The 19319-nt window shown below is 42.4% G+C and overlaps 1 protein-coding gene across 1 annotated transcript in view; it reads right to left on the bottom strand.

The window, feature by feature from the left end:
- Positions 1 to 331: 331 nt before the first annotated feature.
- The window catches only part of p38a (mitogen activated protein kinase p38a), a 37956-nt gene continuing 18968 nt past the window's right edge, over positions 332 to 19319 (bottom strand). The window contains 9 exon segments of the mRNA NM_001123698.1: positions 332 to 451; positions 588 to 761; positions 866 to 944; positions 2011 to 2090; positions 3142 to 3213; positions 8970 to 9084; positions 15509 to 15556; positions 16021 to 16050; positions 17831 to 17942. Of these exon segments, the coding sequence (NP_001117170.1) occupies positions 384 to 451; positions 588 to 761; positions 866 to 944; positions 2011 to 2090; positions 3142 to 3213; positions 8970 to 9084; positions 15509 to 15556; positions 16021 to 16050; positions 17831 to 17942 (778 nt within the window). The 3' untranslated portion in view covers positions 332 to 383.

Genomic DNA, 19319 nt, shown 5'->3' on the forward strand with positions numbered 1-19319 from the left:
CAGAGACCAAAACATAGACAATATAATATAATACAGCAAGCGGGAGGGTTGGGTCGGTCTCCTTTAACCCTTGATCTCTAACCCGAGAGTGACCCCAGAAATGAACGACGGCAGGCACTTGAATGTCGTGGTTTCCTGTTTGTTTGTTAAATAGTCCGGAGAGTTGATAGTCCTCACACAAGGTTGTGTGCTCTGGGAGGAAGTTGCCTCTAAATTCTGATCTAAGATAAGCTCAACCTACTCCCAGATCCTAACGTAAACCATTAGGGGAGGAAACGCATAACTGGCCCGAGGTCAAGGTCTACATGCCACTTCCTCCTCAACACAATTCCATAAGAGAAGGAAAAGAAGGCGAGATTATCAACGACGTCACCCTAGTTCCCTCAGGACTCCATCTCGTCTCCGTCGAATGGCGGGGTCTCGAAGCTGCAAACCTCCTCATAGGTCAACCCTGAGAGAAAGATAGCGATCAGAAGTGGCCAGAGTAGACATCAGTTTAGTGCGAGTATCATGTTATGTTAAACCTAAATTATTTTATCATCCTCCCTCCACACGGAGCCATTTCCCTCTCTCCCCCCGTCACATACTTTTCCACTCCTCTATCTCCAGCTGACGGCTCTCAAAGCTCTGGTCGTATGGCTCAGACTCTGGTTCATCGTCTGGGTCGTGGTACTGGGAGAAGTAGGGGTGGGCCAGGGCCTCTGACGCTGTGATCCGCTTATCAGTGTCCAGAACCAACATCTTCTCTAACAGATCCACCGCTGGAAGGGGGAAAGAGAGAGAGAGAGAATGTAAACGGAGTGTCTGTTTAGACAGTGTGAATGTGTGTGTTTGTGAGACACTAGACAGACTACCCCATTATTACCTAGTGGGTTAGCGCCAATGAACACATCAGCAAAGTTCCTCTTGGGCATCTGGGGAAGGGAGTTAATGTAGTTTCTGGCCTGTTAGAGAGATACACAGAACTGTTCAACACACACTGGATGGGGAACACACAACACTTGAACTGCTTCTGAAATCAAGCGATACCACATGTCGGCAGTGAAGACAGATTATTTCTGTACACTTAGGGCTCGAATCCTAACTTGAGATCAGAATGTGTAAATCACGCATTGATGCCAATAGGAGACTGAGTTACATGCCCTGTGTACGAATGTATCAAGCGTCTCAGTGTAGGAGTGCCGATTTAAGATCAGTTTAGCCTTTTACATCACAATGAATAGGATTACATGGACAGACAGGGGGAACCTGATCCTAGATCAGCACGCCTACTCTGAGACGCTTGATAAATGGCCCCAGATCTCAAGATAGGAATCCCATAGAGCACATCTAAAGGGTTATGAAGAATTCTGTAGTCTGGAGCTGTAGTTTGGAAGAGCACCCCTGTACACAACAACCAAACACATCATATACTATCAGAACACTCCAGATCACAGAGGGGCAAGGCCAGAAAAAACTAGTCAGGAATTAGGGATTGCAAAGCACTCTGGAAAGTGGTGAGATTACGTCAGAGATGCATGTCAGACAAAAAGCAGTCGGGTGCAGAGAGTAGGGGAGGGTTGGAAGAGCTCTGTAGGGCCTAACAAAAGACTGGGGGCATCATAGAGATCCTATTAAATTACTAGAGGGGCTATGTCATAAACGCTCAAAATTCCAGGATGGGGTAGCCATATTGGTCAGGGAGAAATCCAAACCAGTCTAATCGGAAAGAATGGCAGTAGAGGCATAATCCTGATTTTACTTATGCAGGAAAATAAAGTAAGACATGTGATATCAGAAATTGTGTAATAGAATTTAACCTAAAATACTGTCATACAATCATAAATACAGTTCATACAGTTTTATATGCATTTTCTGTATAAATAGTATCTAAAATATAAGTCAACGACCAGAAAAGTCTACATTTTTGTTTTCCTGGAAAACTGTGAGTGCTATTATATGATACAATATCAGTACTTGTTGCATTTATAATTTGGGCGACCCTGGGAAGGACATCTCATAGTGTCTCACCTCGTGGCTGGGCATCCGGCTAATGACAGAGGCCGGGGGCGTTCCTGTCAGCCTCATGATCTGCTGCAGCTGGTTAATATCTACAGCAGCCCAGGGTCAAGGGTCATAGGTCATACTGTCACATAGGTGAGAGGGTCACAGGGATGTCAAAGTGTCCCTAAACTAAATAATTTTGTTTCGTGGGGAGAAGGGGGGGGGGGAGATAAGGGGATGAGAGTGAAGGGTAAAAGTTGACATGCTGTATGAGGTATTATTGAATAGAGACACAACAACATGCTTTTAGAACACAGCCAGAGGAACGAGTGTCAGAAGAACAGAGCAACCCAAGATGAGAGGTCTCAAGGGGGCAGCTTTACTCAATAACAACTAGGTCAAGGTTCTCTTGGCTTCTGAAACAGCAGCCCATGTAGCTGTAAGTACATGGGGCGGCAGTGTAGCCTAGTGGTTAGAGTGTTAGAGTGTTGGACTAGTAACCGCAAGGTTACAAGTTCAAATCCCCGAGCTGACAAGGTACAAATCTGTCGTTCTGCCCCTGAACAAGGCAGTTAACCCACTGTTCCTAGGCCGTCATTGAAAATAACAATTTGTTCTTAACTGACTTGCTTAAACAAAGGTAAATAAAAGTACACAGGAAGTGGTGTTGAGTTACAGTGGCTATATAATGACAGGAAGAGAGTATAGTAGTAACAGCTCAATAAGGAGGCACAACCCAAACGCAGGCAGGCAGACGGGCGAGGGCAGAGTGGAACAGAACATGGTCTAACACGACAGAACACTCACAGACTCAGGAGATTTTTCATCAAGAGCTCAGGTTCCGGGGTTCGCATGAGGAGCATTATAAGCTTCAACTGACCAATGTCTATACCATACCAACATCAAGGGAAAACTGAGGGATGGAAGGATGGTAAGAAGGGAGGGTAGGGAAAAGTAAGAGGGAAAGATGGAGAAGTAGGAGGAGGGATACTTCTATGAGAACCTAAGACATATACTACCTGGTTTACCCATGCATGTAGTTAGTTATTTAGCTAAATGCACACAACTGGGTGTAGTGGATAGGGGTCAATATGGAATTGGGCCATGACAACAAGTGCTACACTTTTCTATGTCACCAAGACGACAGTGAAAGGATACGGTCGGTGCCGGGGAATAACGTCCTTCCGGTTAGCAGCTCCGCCATGATGCAGCCCACCGACCAGATGTCAACTACAACAACAAAAACAACACTTAGTGTTCAGCTAGAAACACATATCCCTAAAATTATTTGGTATGACCATTTACACCTGCAAAACTATTTTGGGGGATGTAAAAAAATACAATAAAACCTGGCCTATAGAATATACAGTATATTACTTATAGGTCATACCGGTCATATTGCAGAGATAGACTAATATACAGTGGATTCGGAAAGTATTCAGCTCCCTTCACTTTTTCAACATTTTGTTACATTACAGCCTTATTCTAAAATGGATTAAACCGTTTTTTTCTCATCAATCTACACACAATACCCCATAATGACAAAGCAATACATTTTTTTGAAATGTTGGCAAATTTATTACAAATAAAAAACTGAAATATAACATTTACATAAGTTTTCAGACACTTTACTCAGTACTTAGTTGAAGCACCTTTGGCAGCGATTACAGCCTCGAATCTTCTTGGGTATAACGCTACAAGCTTGGTACACCTGTATTTGAGGAGTTTCTCCCATTCTTCTCATTCTTCTCTGCAGATCCTCTCAAAACCCACTTCTGCATTGTCTTGACTGTGTGCTTAGGGTTGTTGTCCTTGTGGAAGGTGATCCTTCGCCCCCAGTCGGAGATCCTGAGCACTCTGGAGCAGGTTTTAATCAAGGATCTCTCTGTACTTTGCTCTGTTCATCTTTCCCTCGATCCTGACTAGTCTCCTAGTCCCTACCGTTTAAAAACATCCCCACAGTATGATGCTGCCACCACCATGCTTCACCGTAGTGATGGTGCTAGGTTTCCTCTAGACGTGACGCTTGGCATTAGGGCCAAAGAGTTCAATCTTGGTTTCATCAGAACAGAGAATTTTGTTTCTCATGGTCTCAGAGTCCTTTAGGTGCCTTTTGGAAAACTCCAAGCGGGCTGTCATGTGTCTTTTACTGAGGAGTGGCTTCCGTCTGCCCACTCTACCATAAAGGCCTGATTAGTGGAGTGCTGCAGAGATGGTAGAAATTTCAACTAGCTTTTTCATACAGAAATTTGCATCCTATAGCTCTAACTCCAGAACGTTTTGGGACACTGAAAAGTCCATGGAGAAAAATAGAACCTCCTCCCAGCTGCCCACTGCACTGAGGCTAGGAAACACTGTCACCACCGATAAATCCACGATAATCGAGAATTTCAATAAGCATCTCTCTACGGCTGGCCATGCTTTCCTCCTGGCTATCCCAACAAACAGCTCCGCACCCCCCACAGCTACTTGCCCAAGCCTCCCCAGCTTCTCCTTCACCCAAATCCAGATAGCAGATGTTCTGAAAGAGCTGCAAAACCTGGACCCATAGCGGGGCTAGACAATCTGGACCCTCTCTTTCTAAAATTATCCGCCGCCATTGTTGTAACCCCTATTACCAGTCTGTTCAACCTCTCTTTCGTATCATCATTGATTCCTAAAGATTGGAAAGCTGCCGCGGTCATCCCTCTCTTCAAAAGGGGGTTACACTAGACCCAAACTGTTACAGACCTATATCCATCCTGCCCTGCATTTCTAAAGTCTTCGAAAGCCAAGTTAACAAACAGATCACCGATCATTTCAAATCCCACCGTACCTTCTCCGCTGTGCAATCTGGTTTCCGAGCTGGTCACGGATGCACCTCAGCCACGCTCAAGGTACTAAACGATATCATAACCACCATCGATAAAAGACAGTACTGTGCGGCCGTCTTCATCGACCTGGCCAAGGCTTTCGACTCTGTCAATCACCGTATTCTTGTCGGCAGACTCAACAGCCTTGGTTTCTCAAATGACTGCCTCGCCTGGTTCACCAACTACTTCTCAGATTGAGTACAGTGTGTCAAATCTGAAAGCCTGTTGTCCGGACCTGTTGGCAGTCTATGGGGGGTACAACAAGGTTCAATTCTCGGGCCGACTCCTTTCTCTGTATATATCAACAATGCGGGCGATTCCTTGATCCACCTCTACGCAGACGACACCATTCTGTATACATCTGGCCCTTCTTTGGACACTGTGTTAACAAACCTCCAAACAAGCTTCAATGCCATACAACACTCCTTCCGTGGCCTCCAACTTCTCTAAAACGCTAGTAAAACTAAATGCATGCTCTTCAACCGATCGCTGCCCGCACCCGCCCGCCCGACTAGCACTCTACTCTGGACGGTTCTGACTTAGAATATGTGGACAACTACAAATACCTAGGTGTCTGGCTAGATTGTAAACTCTCCTTCCAGACTCTTATTAAACATCTCCAATCCAAAATGAAATCTAGAATCAGCTTCCTATTTCGCAACAAAGCCTCCTTCACTCACGCTGCCAAACATACCCTCGTAAAACTGACTATGCTACCGATCCTCGGCGATGTCATTTACAAAATAGCCTCCAACACTCTACTCAGCAAACTGGATGCAGTCGATCACAGTGCCATCTGTTTTGTTACCAAAGCCCCATATACCACCCACCACTGCGACCTGTATGCTCTCGTCGGCTGGCGCTCGCTACATATTCGTCACCAGACCCACTGGCTCCAGTTCATCTATAAGTCTTTGCTAGGTAAAGCTCTGCCTCATCTCAGCTCACTGGTCACCATAACAACAACCACCCGTAGCACGCGCTCCAGCAGGTATATCTCACTGGTCATCCCCAAAGCCAACACCTCCTTCGGCCGCCTTTCCTTCCAGTTCTCTGCTGCCAATGACTAGAACAAATTGCACAAATCGCTGAAGTTGGAGACTTATATCTCCCTCATTAACTTTAAGCATCAGCTATCTGAGCAGCTTACCGATCGCTGCTGCTGTACACAGCCCATCTGTAAATAGCCCATCCAACTACTTACCTCATCCCCATATTGTTTTTATTGTACTTTTTTTGCTCTTTTGCACACCTATCACGCCAGTGCTAATTTGCTAAATTGTAATTACTTCGCTACTATGGTCTATTTATTGCCTTACCTCCTTACACCATTTGCACACAATGTATATAGACTTTTTCTATTGTGTTATTGACTGTACATCTGTTTATTCCATGTGTTGTTTGTGTCGCACTGCTTTGCTTTATCTTGGCCAGGTCGCAGTTGTAAATGAGAACTTGTTCTCAACTGGCCTACCTGGTTAAATAAAGGTGAAATAAAATAAAAACTTCCAGAAGGACAACCATCTCTACAGGAGAACTTGGTCATCTCCCTGACCTTGTCCGTTCTCCCCCAATTGCTCAGTTTGGCTGGGTGGCCAGCTCTAGGAAGAGTCTTGCTGGTTTCAAACTTAAAAATTATGGAGGTCACGGTGTTCTTGGGGACCTTCAATGCTGCAGAAAGTTTTTGGTACCCTTCCCAAATCAAATACAATTGTATTGGTAACATACACATGGTTAGCAGATGTAAAAAAATAAATAAAAAAAAATGTTTTTTTAAATGTACCTTTATTTAACTAGGCAAGTCAGTTAAAAACAAATTCTTATTTTCAATGACAGCCTAGGAACAGTGGGCTAACTGCCTTGTTCAGGGGCAGAACGACAGATTTGTACCTTGTCAGCTCGGGGATTCGATCTTGCAACCTTTCGGTTACTAGTCCAACGCTCTAACCACTAGGCTACGCTGCCGCCCCAAAATAATGCGAGTGTAGCGAAATGCTCGTGCTTCTAGTTACGACAGTGCAGTAATATCTAACAAGTAATCTAACAATTCCCAACAACTACCTAATATACACAAATCTAAAAGGAGTGAATGAGAATATGTACATATCAATTATTGGATGAGCTATGGCCGAGAGGCATAGGCAAGTTGCAATAGATGGTATAAAATGCAGTATATACACATATGTGATGTAAGATATGTAAACATTATTAAAGTGGTATTGTTTAAAGTGATCCATTTATTAAAGTAGGCAGCCACCTCTCTGAGTTAGTTTAGCAGTCTGATGGCCTTGAGATTGAAAAACAGCTTCTTTCTCTCGGTCCCAGCTTCGGTGCACCTGTCGTGACCTCGCCTTCTGGATGGTAGCGGTGTGAACAGGCAGTGGCTCGGGTGGTTGATGTCCTTGATCTTTTTGGCCTTCCTGTGACATCGGGTGCTGTAGGAGTCATGGAGGGCAGGTAGTTTTCCCCCGGTGATGCGTTGTGCAGACTGCACCACCCTCTGGAGAGCCTTGCCATTGAGGGCGGTGCAGTTGCCGTACCAGGCTGTGATACAGTCAGACAGGATGCTCTCGATTGTGCATCTGTAAAAGTTTGTCAGGGTTTTGGGTAACAAGCCAGATTTCTTAAACCTCAGGAGGCTGAAGAGGCCTTCTTCGCCACACTGTCTGTGTGGGTGGACCATTTCAGTTTGTCTGTGATATGTACGCCGAGTAACTTAAAACTTTCCACCTTCTCAACTGCTGACCCTTCGATGTGGATAGGGGGGTGCTCCCTCTGCGGTTTCCTGAAGTCCACGATCATCTCCTTCGTTTTGTTGACGTTGAGTGAGATGTTGTTTTCTTGACACCACACTTCGAGTGCCCTCACCTCCTCTCTGTAGGACGTCTCGTCGTTTTTGGTAATCAAGCCCACTACTGTTGTGTCATCTGCAAATTTGATGATTGAGTTGGAGGCGTGCATGGCCACACAGACATGGGTGAACCGGGAGTACAGGAGGAGGCTGAGAACGCACCCTTGTGGGGCCCCAGTGTTGAGGGTCAGCGAAGTGGAGATGTTGTTTCCTACCTTCACATGTGCCTCAACACAATCCTGTCTCGGAGCTCTACGGACAATTCCTTCGACTTCATGGATTGGTTTTTGCTCTGCCATGCACTGCCAACTGCGGAACCTTATATAGACAGGTGTGTGCCTTTCCAAATCCTGTCCAATCAAGTTCTAGTCAATGGAAACAGGACGCACCTGAGCCTCATAGCAAAGGGTCAGAATACTTACCGTAAATTCCGGACTATAAGACGCAACTTTTTTCCCAGCTTTGAACCTCGCGGCTTAAACAATGACGCGGCTAATATATGGATTTTTCCCGCTTTCAATAAAAAATAAAAAATAAAAAAAAACACATTCTGTGACGTGCTCAGTTTTTTGGCGGCATGAAGCTTTCATTAGACCAATGAAATTGCCGAACGGGTTAAGGGCGCTCTCAAACTTCCCATCATTCTGATTATGGTAGTCATTTTGTCACCCTCATCATGGCAAAGACACGGAGAAATGCATATGATGCAGCTTTCAAGTTGAAGGCGATTGATCTGGCTGTTGGAAAAGGAAATAGAGCTGCTGCACGGGAGCTTGGTCTTAATGAGTCGATGATAAGACGTTGGAAACAGCAGCGTGAGGAATTGACTCAGTGCAAAAAGACAACTAAAGCTTACTGCAAATGTTTTATTTTTTGTTACAAGTCGTGTTTCGTTAAAGCCTATTTATTTTTGTTACAAGCTGTGTTTCGCCTGTGTAAAGTTAATTTGTTTCAATGTACCGGTAGGCACCTGCGGCTTATAGACATGTGCGGCTTATTTATGTTCAAAATATATATATTCTTTAAATTCAGTGGGTGCGGCTTATATTCAGGTGCGCTTAATAGTCCGGAAATTACAGTATGCAATTTATTTTTTCAAAAACATCTCAAAACCTGTTTTCACTGCCATTATGTGTGTATTATGTGTGCATTATTGTGTGTAGATTGATGAGGAACATTTTTGTTTTATCCATTTTAGAATAAGGCTGTAATGTAACAAAATGTGGAAAAAGTGAAGAGGTCTGAATACATTCTGAACGTACTCTATCATAGTACATTATTACCTGTCATGTTGTAGTGCATCCAGTTCAGCATGATCTCTGGGGCGCGGTACCACCTGGTTGCTACGTAACCCGTCATCTCATCATCAGTGTGTCTCGCCAGACCAAAGTCCAGGATCTGATGGATAGAAAAAGAGAGGACAAAAGTGAGTGTGTGTATGCATGTGTGTGCACGAGAGAGAAAGAGAGAGATGGTTGTGTGTATGCATCAAAAGGTGTGGACTCAAGTCACATGACCTGGACTCGAGTCTGACTTGAGTTACAAATTTCATAACTTCAGACTTAACTTGATAGAAAATAAAATGACTTGAACTTGGAGCCTAAAGACTCGGGACTCGACTTGAACTGGGAACAGACAAACAGAGAACACAGGTATAAATACACAGGGGATAATGGGGAAGATGCGCAACACCTGGAGTGGGGTGGAGACAATCACAAAGACAGGTGAAACAGATCAGGGTGTGACAGTTATACCCTATAGGGTCCAGATATATACCTGGTTAGGTTACCAGATTAGGAAAAACTCTGGGCCCAAGGGAAAACAATTTGCCCCACCACTCTGGGACCTGTTGTGCCACCTCGGACTGATTTGCTGTACAGCTATAGGATCGGGTGCAGTGCAATTGTAAAATTGTAGGGAGAGGACTGCCATAAATAAATATGCAGCTCCAAAAAATGTTGGTGATCAAAAATATTAACTGTTTACGTTGCAAGCTCATCAGCAATGGGGCATCAAGCAATAATTACTAGCATAGACCTACTGGTCTTTTGGTATGGAATTCCTTGACATTTACCATTGACTTATGAAGCTTGCATTTGTAATTTGTTGTAAACATTAATTAGGACAATCAAAATATGTTGTAGACAAAATAATGAAAAGGGCTGTCTGATAGTCTCAATAAATAGAAAAAGATTTATTGTTGAACAACACATTGCATGTATCGATAACTTTTTTACTTGACTTGAAAAAAACTTATGACTCAACTTGCTCTTAGAATGCACGGCTTGGCCTTGACTCGAGACTCGAACCGTTCTACTTGGGACTCAACTTGATACTCGAACCTTGCTTGTGACTCGAATAATACTGACTTCATCCCACCTCTGGTATTTACAGTGCTTTTAGAAAAAGTGTTCATACCACTTATTCCACATTTTGTTGTGTTAGAGCCTGAATTTTCACAAAATACCCCATAATGACAAAGTGAAAACATGTATTTTTTGTTGCTGTTTGTTTTGTATTCACACGCCTGAGTCAATACTTTGTAGAAGCACATTTGGTAGAGATTACAGCTGTGAGTATTTCTGGGTAAGTCTCTAAGAGCTTTCCACACCTGGATTATGCAACATTTGCTTCAAGCGCTGTCAAATTAGTTGTTGATCATTGCTAGACAACCATTTTCAGGTCTTGACATAGATTTCCAAGTAGATTTCAATCTAAACTGTAACTTGAGCCCTGTCTTCTTGGTAAGAAACTCCAGTGTAGATTTGGCCTTGGGTTTTAGGTTATTGTCCTGCTGAAAGGCGAATTCATCTCCCAGTGTCTGGTCGAATGCAGGCTCAGTAATTTGTTGTATTGGATTTGCCCCAAACATAATACTTTGCATTCAGGACAAAATGTTAATTTCTTTACCATATTTTTTTGGTATTACTTTAGTGCCTTGTTGCAAACAGGATACATGTCGTTTAATATTTCTATTCTGTACAGGCTTCCTTATTTTCACTCTGCCAATTAGGTTAATATTGTGGAGTAACTATGTTGTTGATCCATCCTCAGTTTTCTCCTATCACAGCCATTAAACTCTGTAACTGTTTTAAAGTCACCATTGGCCTCATGGTGAAATCCCTGAGCGGTTTCCTTCCTCTCTGGCAACTGAGTTAGGAAGGACTACTGTACTTTGTAGTGGCTGGGTATATTGATACACCACCCAAAGTGTAATTAATGACTTCACCATGTGCAAAAGTGTATTCAATGTTTGCATTTATTTTTATCCATCAACCAATAGGTGCTCTTCTTTGAAAGGCATTGGAAAACCTCCCTGGTCTTTGTGGTTGAATCTGTGTTGGAAATTCACTGCTTGACTGAGGGACGATACAGATAATGGTATGTGTGGTACAGAGTAGAGGTCGACCGATTAATCGGCATGGCAATCTGCATTTTTGGACGTTGATTATGGCCGATTACATTGCATTCCACGAGGAAACTGCGTGGCAGGCTGACCACCTGTTACGCGAGTGCAGAAAGGAGCCAAGGTAAGTTGCTAGCTAGCATTAAACTTATATAAAAAACAATCAAACTACACATGGCTGATGATATTACTAGGTTAACTAACTTGTCCTGCGTTGCATATAATCAATTTAATTTATCATCGAATCACAGCCTACATCGCCAAACGGGGGATGATTAACAAAAGCGCATTTGCGAAAAAAGCAATCGTTGCACGAATGTACCTAACCATAAACATCAATGCCTTTCTTAAAATCAATACACAGAAGTATATATTTTTTTAAACCTGCATATTTAGTTAAAAGAAATTAATACTAGCAGGCAATATTAACTAGGGAAATTGTGTCACTTCTCTTGCTTTCATTGCATGCAGAGTCAGGGTATATGCAACAGTTTGGGCCACCTGGCTCGTTGCGAACTAATTTGCCAGAATTGTACATAATTATGACATAACATTGAAGGTTGTGCAATGTAACAGCAATATTTAGACTTAGGGTTGTCGCCCGTTCGATAAAATACAGAACGGTTCCGTATTTCACTGAAAGAATAAACGTTTTGTTTTCTAAATGATAGTTTCTGGATTTGACCATATTAATGACCAACGGCTCGTATTTCTGTGTTTATTATATTATAATTAAGTCCATGGTTTGATAGAGCAGTCTGACTGAGCTGTGGTAGGCGGCAGCAGGCTCGTAAGCATTCATTCAAACTTTACTGCGTTTGCCAGCAGCTCTTAGCAATGCTTGCTTCACAGCGCTGTTTATGACTTGAAGCCTATCAACTCCTGAGGTTAGGCTGGCAATACTAAATTACCTATTAGAACATCCAATAGTAAAAGGTATATGAAATACATATGGTATAGAGAGAAATAGTCAACGCGTCATCATTTCTATAACAACTACAACCTAAAACTTCTTAACTGGGAATATTGAAAAACTGGGAATATTGAACCACCAGCTTTCATATGTTCTCATGTTCTGAGCAAGGAACTTAAACGTTAGCTTTTTTACATGGCACATATTGCACTTTTACTTTCTTCTCCAACACTGTGTTTTTGCATTATTTAAACCAAATTGAGCATGTTTCATTATTTATTTGAGACAAAATAGATTTTATTTATGTATTATATTAAGTTAAAATAAAAGTTTCATTGTTAATTCAGTATTGTTGTAATTGTCATTATTACAAATAAATATATATATTTAAAAAATGGCTGATTAATCGGTATCAGCTTTTTTTGGTCCTCCAATAAATCGGTATCGGCATTGAAAAATCATAAAATCGGTCGACCTCTAGTACAGAGACGAGGTAGTCATTCAAAAATCATGTTAAACACCATTATTGCATGCAACTTATTATGAACATTTTTACTCCTGAACTTATTTAGGCTTGCCATTAAAATGGGGTTTGAATACTTAAAAACTTGACTCAAGACATTTTAGCATTTCATTGTGAAAATTTCCAAAAACATAATTCCACTTTGACTTTATGGGGTATTGTGTGTAGGCTAATGACAATAAATCTTTAATCCATTTTAAATTCAGGCAGTAACAACAAAATGTGGAAAAAGTCAAGGGGTGTGAATACCTTCTGAAGGCACTGTGTGTGTGTGCATGAATGTTTTGGGGATTGAACCTTTATTTAACTAGGCAAGTCAGTTAAGAACAAATTCCTATTTACAACGACGGCCTACCCCGGCCAAACCCGGACGACGCTAGGCCAATTGTGCGCCGCCCTATGGGACTCCCAATCACGGCCGGATGTAACTCAGCCTGGATTCGAACCAGGGACTGTAGTAAAGTCTTTTGCACTGAGATGCAGTGCCTTAGACCGCTGCGCCACTCAGGAGCAAATACAGTGCCTTAAGAAAGTATTTACACCCCTTGACTTTTTCCACATTTTGTTACGTTACAGCCTTATTCTTAAATGGATTAAATAAAAAATGGTTGAAGTTGGAAACCCCCAAGACTCTTCCTAGAGCTGGCCGTCCGGCCAAACTGAGCAATCGGGGGAGAAGGGCCTTGGTCAGGGAGCTGACCAATAACCCAATGGTCACTCTGACCATTATCAAAGTAAAAAAAGGGGGAAAATGTTTATTGAGTTGATAGTCTGTTTCTTGTGGAGGCTGTTCAGATAAGAAATTTAGTTAACAAAAAGCAAATGGTAATCTCAGGCTGATGTTTAAAAAAACATTTTCTCAAACTGAGCACTTTATTTTGTTCTTTATTTATATATAATTGCTGCCCTTACTAGGGTTTGTCATATTTTATTATTTTGTAATGTTCGTTATTTGAATCTGTGGATTTGTTAGAAAGGAGAAGAAATCTGTAATTTGATTTTAATAAGCCATTTAAAGTTGTCAAACTAAAAAAAAGTTGACTTTTCTCATAAATATATATAATATTTATTTCAGAAAAAGATAGGCCTATTTTATTTTATAAGATTTGTATTTATTTAAATGTGCACCTTATGGAGCTTTGATTTCAAAAAAGGTACTCCTGTTGTTATACAGTGTTTATGTTTACATGTTATTGTTATTTGAACAGCTGAGCATTTAATCTGAACCAGGTGAAGAGCCCTGTTTATTATTTATTCATTTGATTTTTCAACTGTTCACTGAAATAGCCGGTTTCAATAAAACTACTTGAGACATGTCATATCTGGCTTTGACTTTGACTGAACATTTGCTCTCACTTTGCGGAAAAAATATCAGGATATATATCTTATATCGATATTCAGCCTAAATATATCGGGATATGACTTTTGGTCCATATCGCCCAGCCCTGACCTCCATGCTCTGGACACTACGCTGACAGACACAGCAAACCTTCTTGCCACAGCTCGCATTGATGTGCCATCCTGGATGAGCTGCACTACCTGAGCCACTTGTGTGGGTTGTAGACTCCGTCTCATGCTACCACTAGAGTGAAAGCACCGCCAGCATTCAAAAGTGACCAAAACATCAGCCAGGAAGTATAGGAACTGAGAAGTGGTCTGTGGTCACCACCTGCAGAACCACTCCTTTATTGGGGGTGTCTTGCTAATTGCCTATAATTTCCACCTGTTGTCTATTCCATTTGCACAACAGCATGTGAAATGTATTGTCAATCAGTGTTGCTTCCTAAGTGGACAGTTTGATTTCACAGAAGTGTGATTGACTTGGAGTTACATTGTGTTGTTTAAGTGTTCCCTTTATTTTTTTGAGCAGTATATATATATCCAGTCAAAAGTTTGGACAAACCTACTCATTCAAGGGTTTTTCTTTATTTTTACTATATTGTAGAATAATAGCGAAGACATCAAAACTTTGAAACACAAAAAAGTGTGAAACAAATCAAAATATATTTATATGAGATTCTTCAAAGTAGCCACCCTTTGCCTTGATGACAGCTTTGCACACTCTTGGCATTCTCTCAACCAGCTTCACTTTGAATGCTTTTACAACAATCTTGAAGGAGTTCCCACATATACTGAGCATTTGTTGGCTGCTTTTCCTTCACTCTGCGGTCCGACTCATCCCAAACCATCTCAATTTGATTGAGGTTGTGGGATTGTGGAGGCCAGGTCATCTGATGCAGCACTCCATCACTCTCTGTCTTGGTCAAAAAGCCCTTACACAGCCTAGAGGTGTGTTGAGTCATTGCACCCAAGTTTAATTCTCCTGGCAAAGATAACCAGGTTTTTGTCTAAAATGTACACTGGTACTTGGTAAAGTTCATGATGCCGTTGTCCTTAACAAGGGCCCCAGGACCAGTGGACGCAAAATAGCCCCATAACAGCAAAGATCCACCACCATATTTTACAGTACGGATGAGTATTTTCTGCATATGCATTGTTCTTTCAAAGGCCAAACCCACCACTGGTGTGCGTGGCCAAATAGGTATATTTTCATGTCATATATGACCATAGCACTGGTTCCAATCCAAGTGCCAATGCCGTTTAGCAAACTCCAAGCGGTGCTATGCTTAGATGAAATGATAAAGCCCTTTGGCCACGCACACAAATGGTGGGTTTGGCCTTCGAAATAACAATGCATATGTAGAAAATAACTAAATACAGTGGGCAGACTGTAGCATTCTGAAAGTTGCAACTTCATGAACTGCCCACCACGTCAGGCGTGCATTTTCACCAGTCTGAATGAAATATCTAACAACTGTAATTTTAGTTATACTGTATGCTTCATGTTGGTGACTGTCGTGTTGAAAATACTCTATAAAATAAAATCTCTTACTAGCTGGAGAGGAGAAGCAGTTCAGGGTAGGTGAACTATCGCTTTTAGTTAGGCAGACTGGTATAACAGATCTAAAAACTTTCTCACCTTGAGCTCACAGTCCTCATTCACTGCCAAGTTACTGGGCTTCAGATCCTGTGGAGGGGAAGGAGAGAGGGGAGAATAAGGCAGGTATTGAGTATGCACTAACACTGTCAGATATTCCTATTTCCACCCTCCACCCCATGCAAGCATCTTGACGTAAAGATTGATGTACAGTACCAGTCAAACGTTTGGACACACCTACTCATTCAAGGGTTATTCTTTATTTTAAAAAAAATCATTATTATTTTCTACATTGTAGAATAACAGTGAAGACATCAAAACTATGAAATAACACATACGGAATCATGTAGTAACCAAAAAAATGTGTTAAACCAATCAAAATATATTTGGGATTTGAGATTCTTCAAAGTAGCCACCCTTTGCCTTGATGACAGCATTGCACACTCTTGGCACTATTATTCCACAATGTAGAAAATAGTAAATAAAAGAAAAACCCTTGAATGAGTAGGTGTGTCCAAACTTTTGACAGATACTGTACGTTTGATGTAACTTACTCTGTGGATGATGTCTGCTGAATGGATATACTGCAAAACAAAAACAGACAACTATTTACAACTGCATACCTATGAATACCTATACCTGCTCCTACAGTGAGGGAAAATATATTTGATCCCCTGCTGATTGTGTACGTTTGCCCACTGACAAAGAAATTCAGTCTATAATTTTAATGGTAGGTTTATTTGAACAGTGAGAGACAGAACAACAAAAATGCATGTCAAAAATGTTATAAATTGATTTGCATTTTAATGAGGGAATATAAGTATTTGACCCCCTCTCAATCAGAAAGATTTCTGGCTCCCAGGTGTCTTTAAAACAGGTAACAAACTGAGATTAGGAGCACACTCTTAAAGGGAGTGCTCCTAATCTCAGTTTGTTACCTGTACAAAAGACACCTGTCCACACAAGCAATCAATCAGATTCCAAACTCTCCACCATGGCCAAGACCAAAGAGCTCTCCAAGGATGTCAGGGACAAGATTGTAGACCTACACAAGGCTGGAATGGGCTACAAGACCATCGCCAAGCAGCTTGGTGAGAAGGTGACAACATTTGGTGAGATTATTCGCAAATGGAAGAAACACAAAAGAACTGTCAATCTCCCTCGGCCTGGGGCTCCATGCAAGATCTCACCTCGTGGAGTTGCAATGATCATGAGAACGGTGAGGAATCAGCCCAGAACTACACGGGAGGATCTTGTCAATGATCTCAAGGCAGCTGGGACCATAGTCACCAAGAAAACAATTGGTAACACACTCTGTCGTGAAGGACTGAAATCCTGCAGCGCCCGCAAGGTCCCCCTGCTCAAGAAAGCACATATACATGCCTGTCTGAAGTTTGCCAATGAACATCTGAATGATTCAGAGGACAACTGGGTGAGAGTGTTGTGGTCAGATGAGACCAAAATGGAGCTCTTTGGCATCAACTCACCGTAATTGGAGGAGGAGGAATGCTGCCTATGACCCCAAGAACACCATCCCCACCGTCAAACATGGAGGTGGAAACATTATGCTTTGGGGGTGTTTTTCTGCTAAGGGGACAGGTCAACTTCCCCGCATCAAAGGGACGATGGACGGGGCCATGTACCGTCAAATCTTGGGTGAGAACCTCTTCCCTCTGCCAGGGCATTGAAAATGGGTCGTGGGTGGGTATTCCAGCATGACAATGACCCAAAACACACAGCCAAGGCAACAAAGGAGTGGCTCAAGAAGAAGCACATTAAGGTCCTGGAGTGGCCTAGCCAGTCTCCAGACCTTAATCCCATAGAAAATCTGTGGAGGGAGCTGAAGGTTCGAGTTGCCAAACGTCAGCCTCGAAACCTTAATGACTTGGAGAAGATCTGCAAAGAGGAGTGGGACAAAATCCCTCCTGAGATGTGTGCAAACCTGGTGGCCAACTACAAGAAATGTCTGACCTTTGTGATTGCCAACAAGGGTTTTGCCACCAAGTACTAAGTCATGTTTTGCAGAGGGGTCAAATACTTATTTCCCTCATTAAAATGCTAATCATTTTATAACATTTTTGACATGCGTTTTTCTGGATTTTGTTGTTGTTATTCTGTCTCTCACTGTTCAAATAAACCTACCATTAAAATTATAGACTGATTATTTCTTTGTCAGTGGGCAAACATACAAAATCAGCAGGGGATCAAATACTTTTTCCCCTCACTGTATGAAAACACACACACACACACACACACACACACACACACACACACACACACACACACACACACACACACACACACACACACACACACACACACACACACACACACACACACACACACACACACACACACACACACCTTGAGACCCCGGAGGATCTGGTATATGAGGAACTGAACGTGGTCGTCCGTCAGTTTCTGACACTTGACGATATTGTTGAGGTCCGCTCCCATCAGGTGGGTCACCAGGTACCTGCCAATCACAACCCATTTTGATTAGAATTTGATTTGAATTATTCGCTCTCATTTTAAGCCTCATCAATAGTGCATTTAATCTTGCTTATTCACAACGTTTGGCATGTCCATGGCTCAGACATTAAAGACATAATGCAATTTCAAGTGAATTTGGAAAGTATTCAGACCCTTTTACTTATTCCACATTTTGTTACGTTACAGCCTTATTCTAAAATGGATTACATTCATATTTTTCCTCCTCAATCTACACACAACAACCCCATAATGACAAAGCGAAAACAGGTTTTTAGACTTTCTCGCAAATGTATTCAAAATAAAAAACAGATACCTTATTTACATTAGTATTCAGACCCTTGGCTATGAAACTTGAGCTCAGGTAGATCCTGTTTCCATTGATCATCCTTGAGAAGTTTCTACAACTTGATTGGCATCCACCTGTGGTAAATTCAATTGATTGGACATGATTTGGAAAGGCACACACCTGTCTATATAAAGGTCCCACAGTTGACAGTGCATGTCAGAGCAAAAACCAAGCCATGAGGTCGAAGGAATTTTCTCGGAGCTCTCCGGACATGATTGTGTCGAGGCATAGATCTGGGGAAGGACACCAAAACAGCATCGAAGGTTCCCAAGAACACAGTTGCCTCCATCATTCTTAAACAGAAGAAGTTTGGAACCACCATGACTCTTCCTAGAGCTGGCCGCCCGGCCAAAACTGAGCATTCGGGGAGAAGGGTGTTCTCTCTGATAGAGCTCCAATGTTCCTCTGTGGAGATGGGAGAACATTCCAGAAGGGCAACCATCTCTGCAGTACTCCACAAATCAGGCCTTTATGGTAGAGTGGCCAGACAGAAGCCACTCCTCAGTAAAAGGCACATGACAGCCATCTTGGACTTTGCCAAAGGGCACCTAAAGGACTCTCAGACCATGAGAAACAAGATTATCTGGTCTGATGAAACCAAGATTGAACTCTTTGGCCTGAATGCCAAGCGTCACGTCTGGAGGAAACCTGGCACCATCCCTACGGTGAAGCATGATGGTGGCAGCATCATGCTGTTGGGATGTTTTTCAGCGGCAGGGACTGGGAGACTAGTCAGGATCGAGGGAAAGATGAATGGAGCAAAGTGCAAAGAGATCCTTGACAAAAACCTGCTCCAGAGTGCTCAGGACCTCAGACTGGGGCGAGGGTTTACCTTCCAACAGGACAATGACCCTAAGCACTCAGCCAAGACCACACAGGAGTGGCTTCGGGACAAGTCTCTGAATGTCCTTGAGTGGCCCAGCCAGAGCCCGGGAATTGAATCCAGTCAAACATCTCTGGAGAGACCTGAAAATAGCTGTACAGTCACGCTCCACATCCAACCTGACAGAGCTT

Source organism: Salmo salar, chromosome ssa22, assembly GCF_905237065.1.
Source record: "Salmo salar chromosome ssa22, Ssal_v3.1, whole genome shotgun sequence".
NCBI classification, from domain to species: domain Eukaryota; kingdom Metazoa; phylum Chordata; class Actinopteri; order Salmoniformes; family Salmonidae; genus Salmo; species Salmo salar.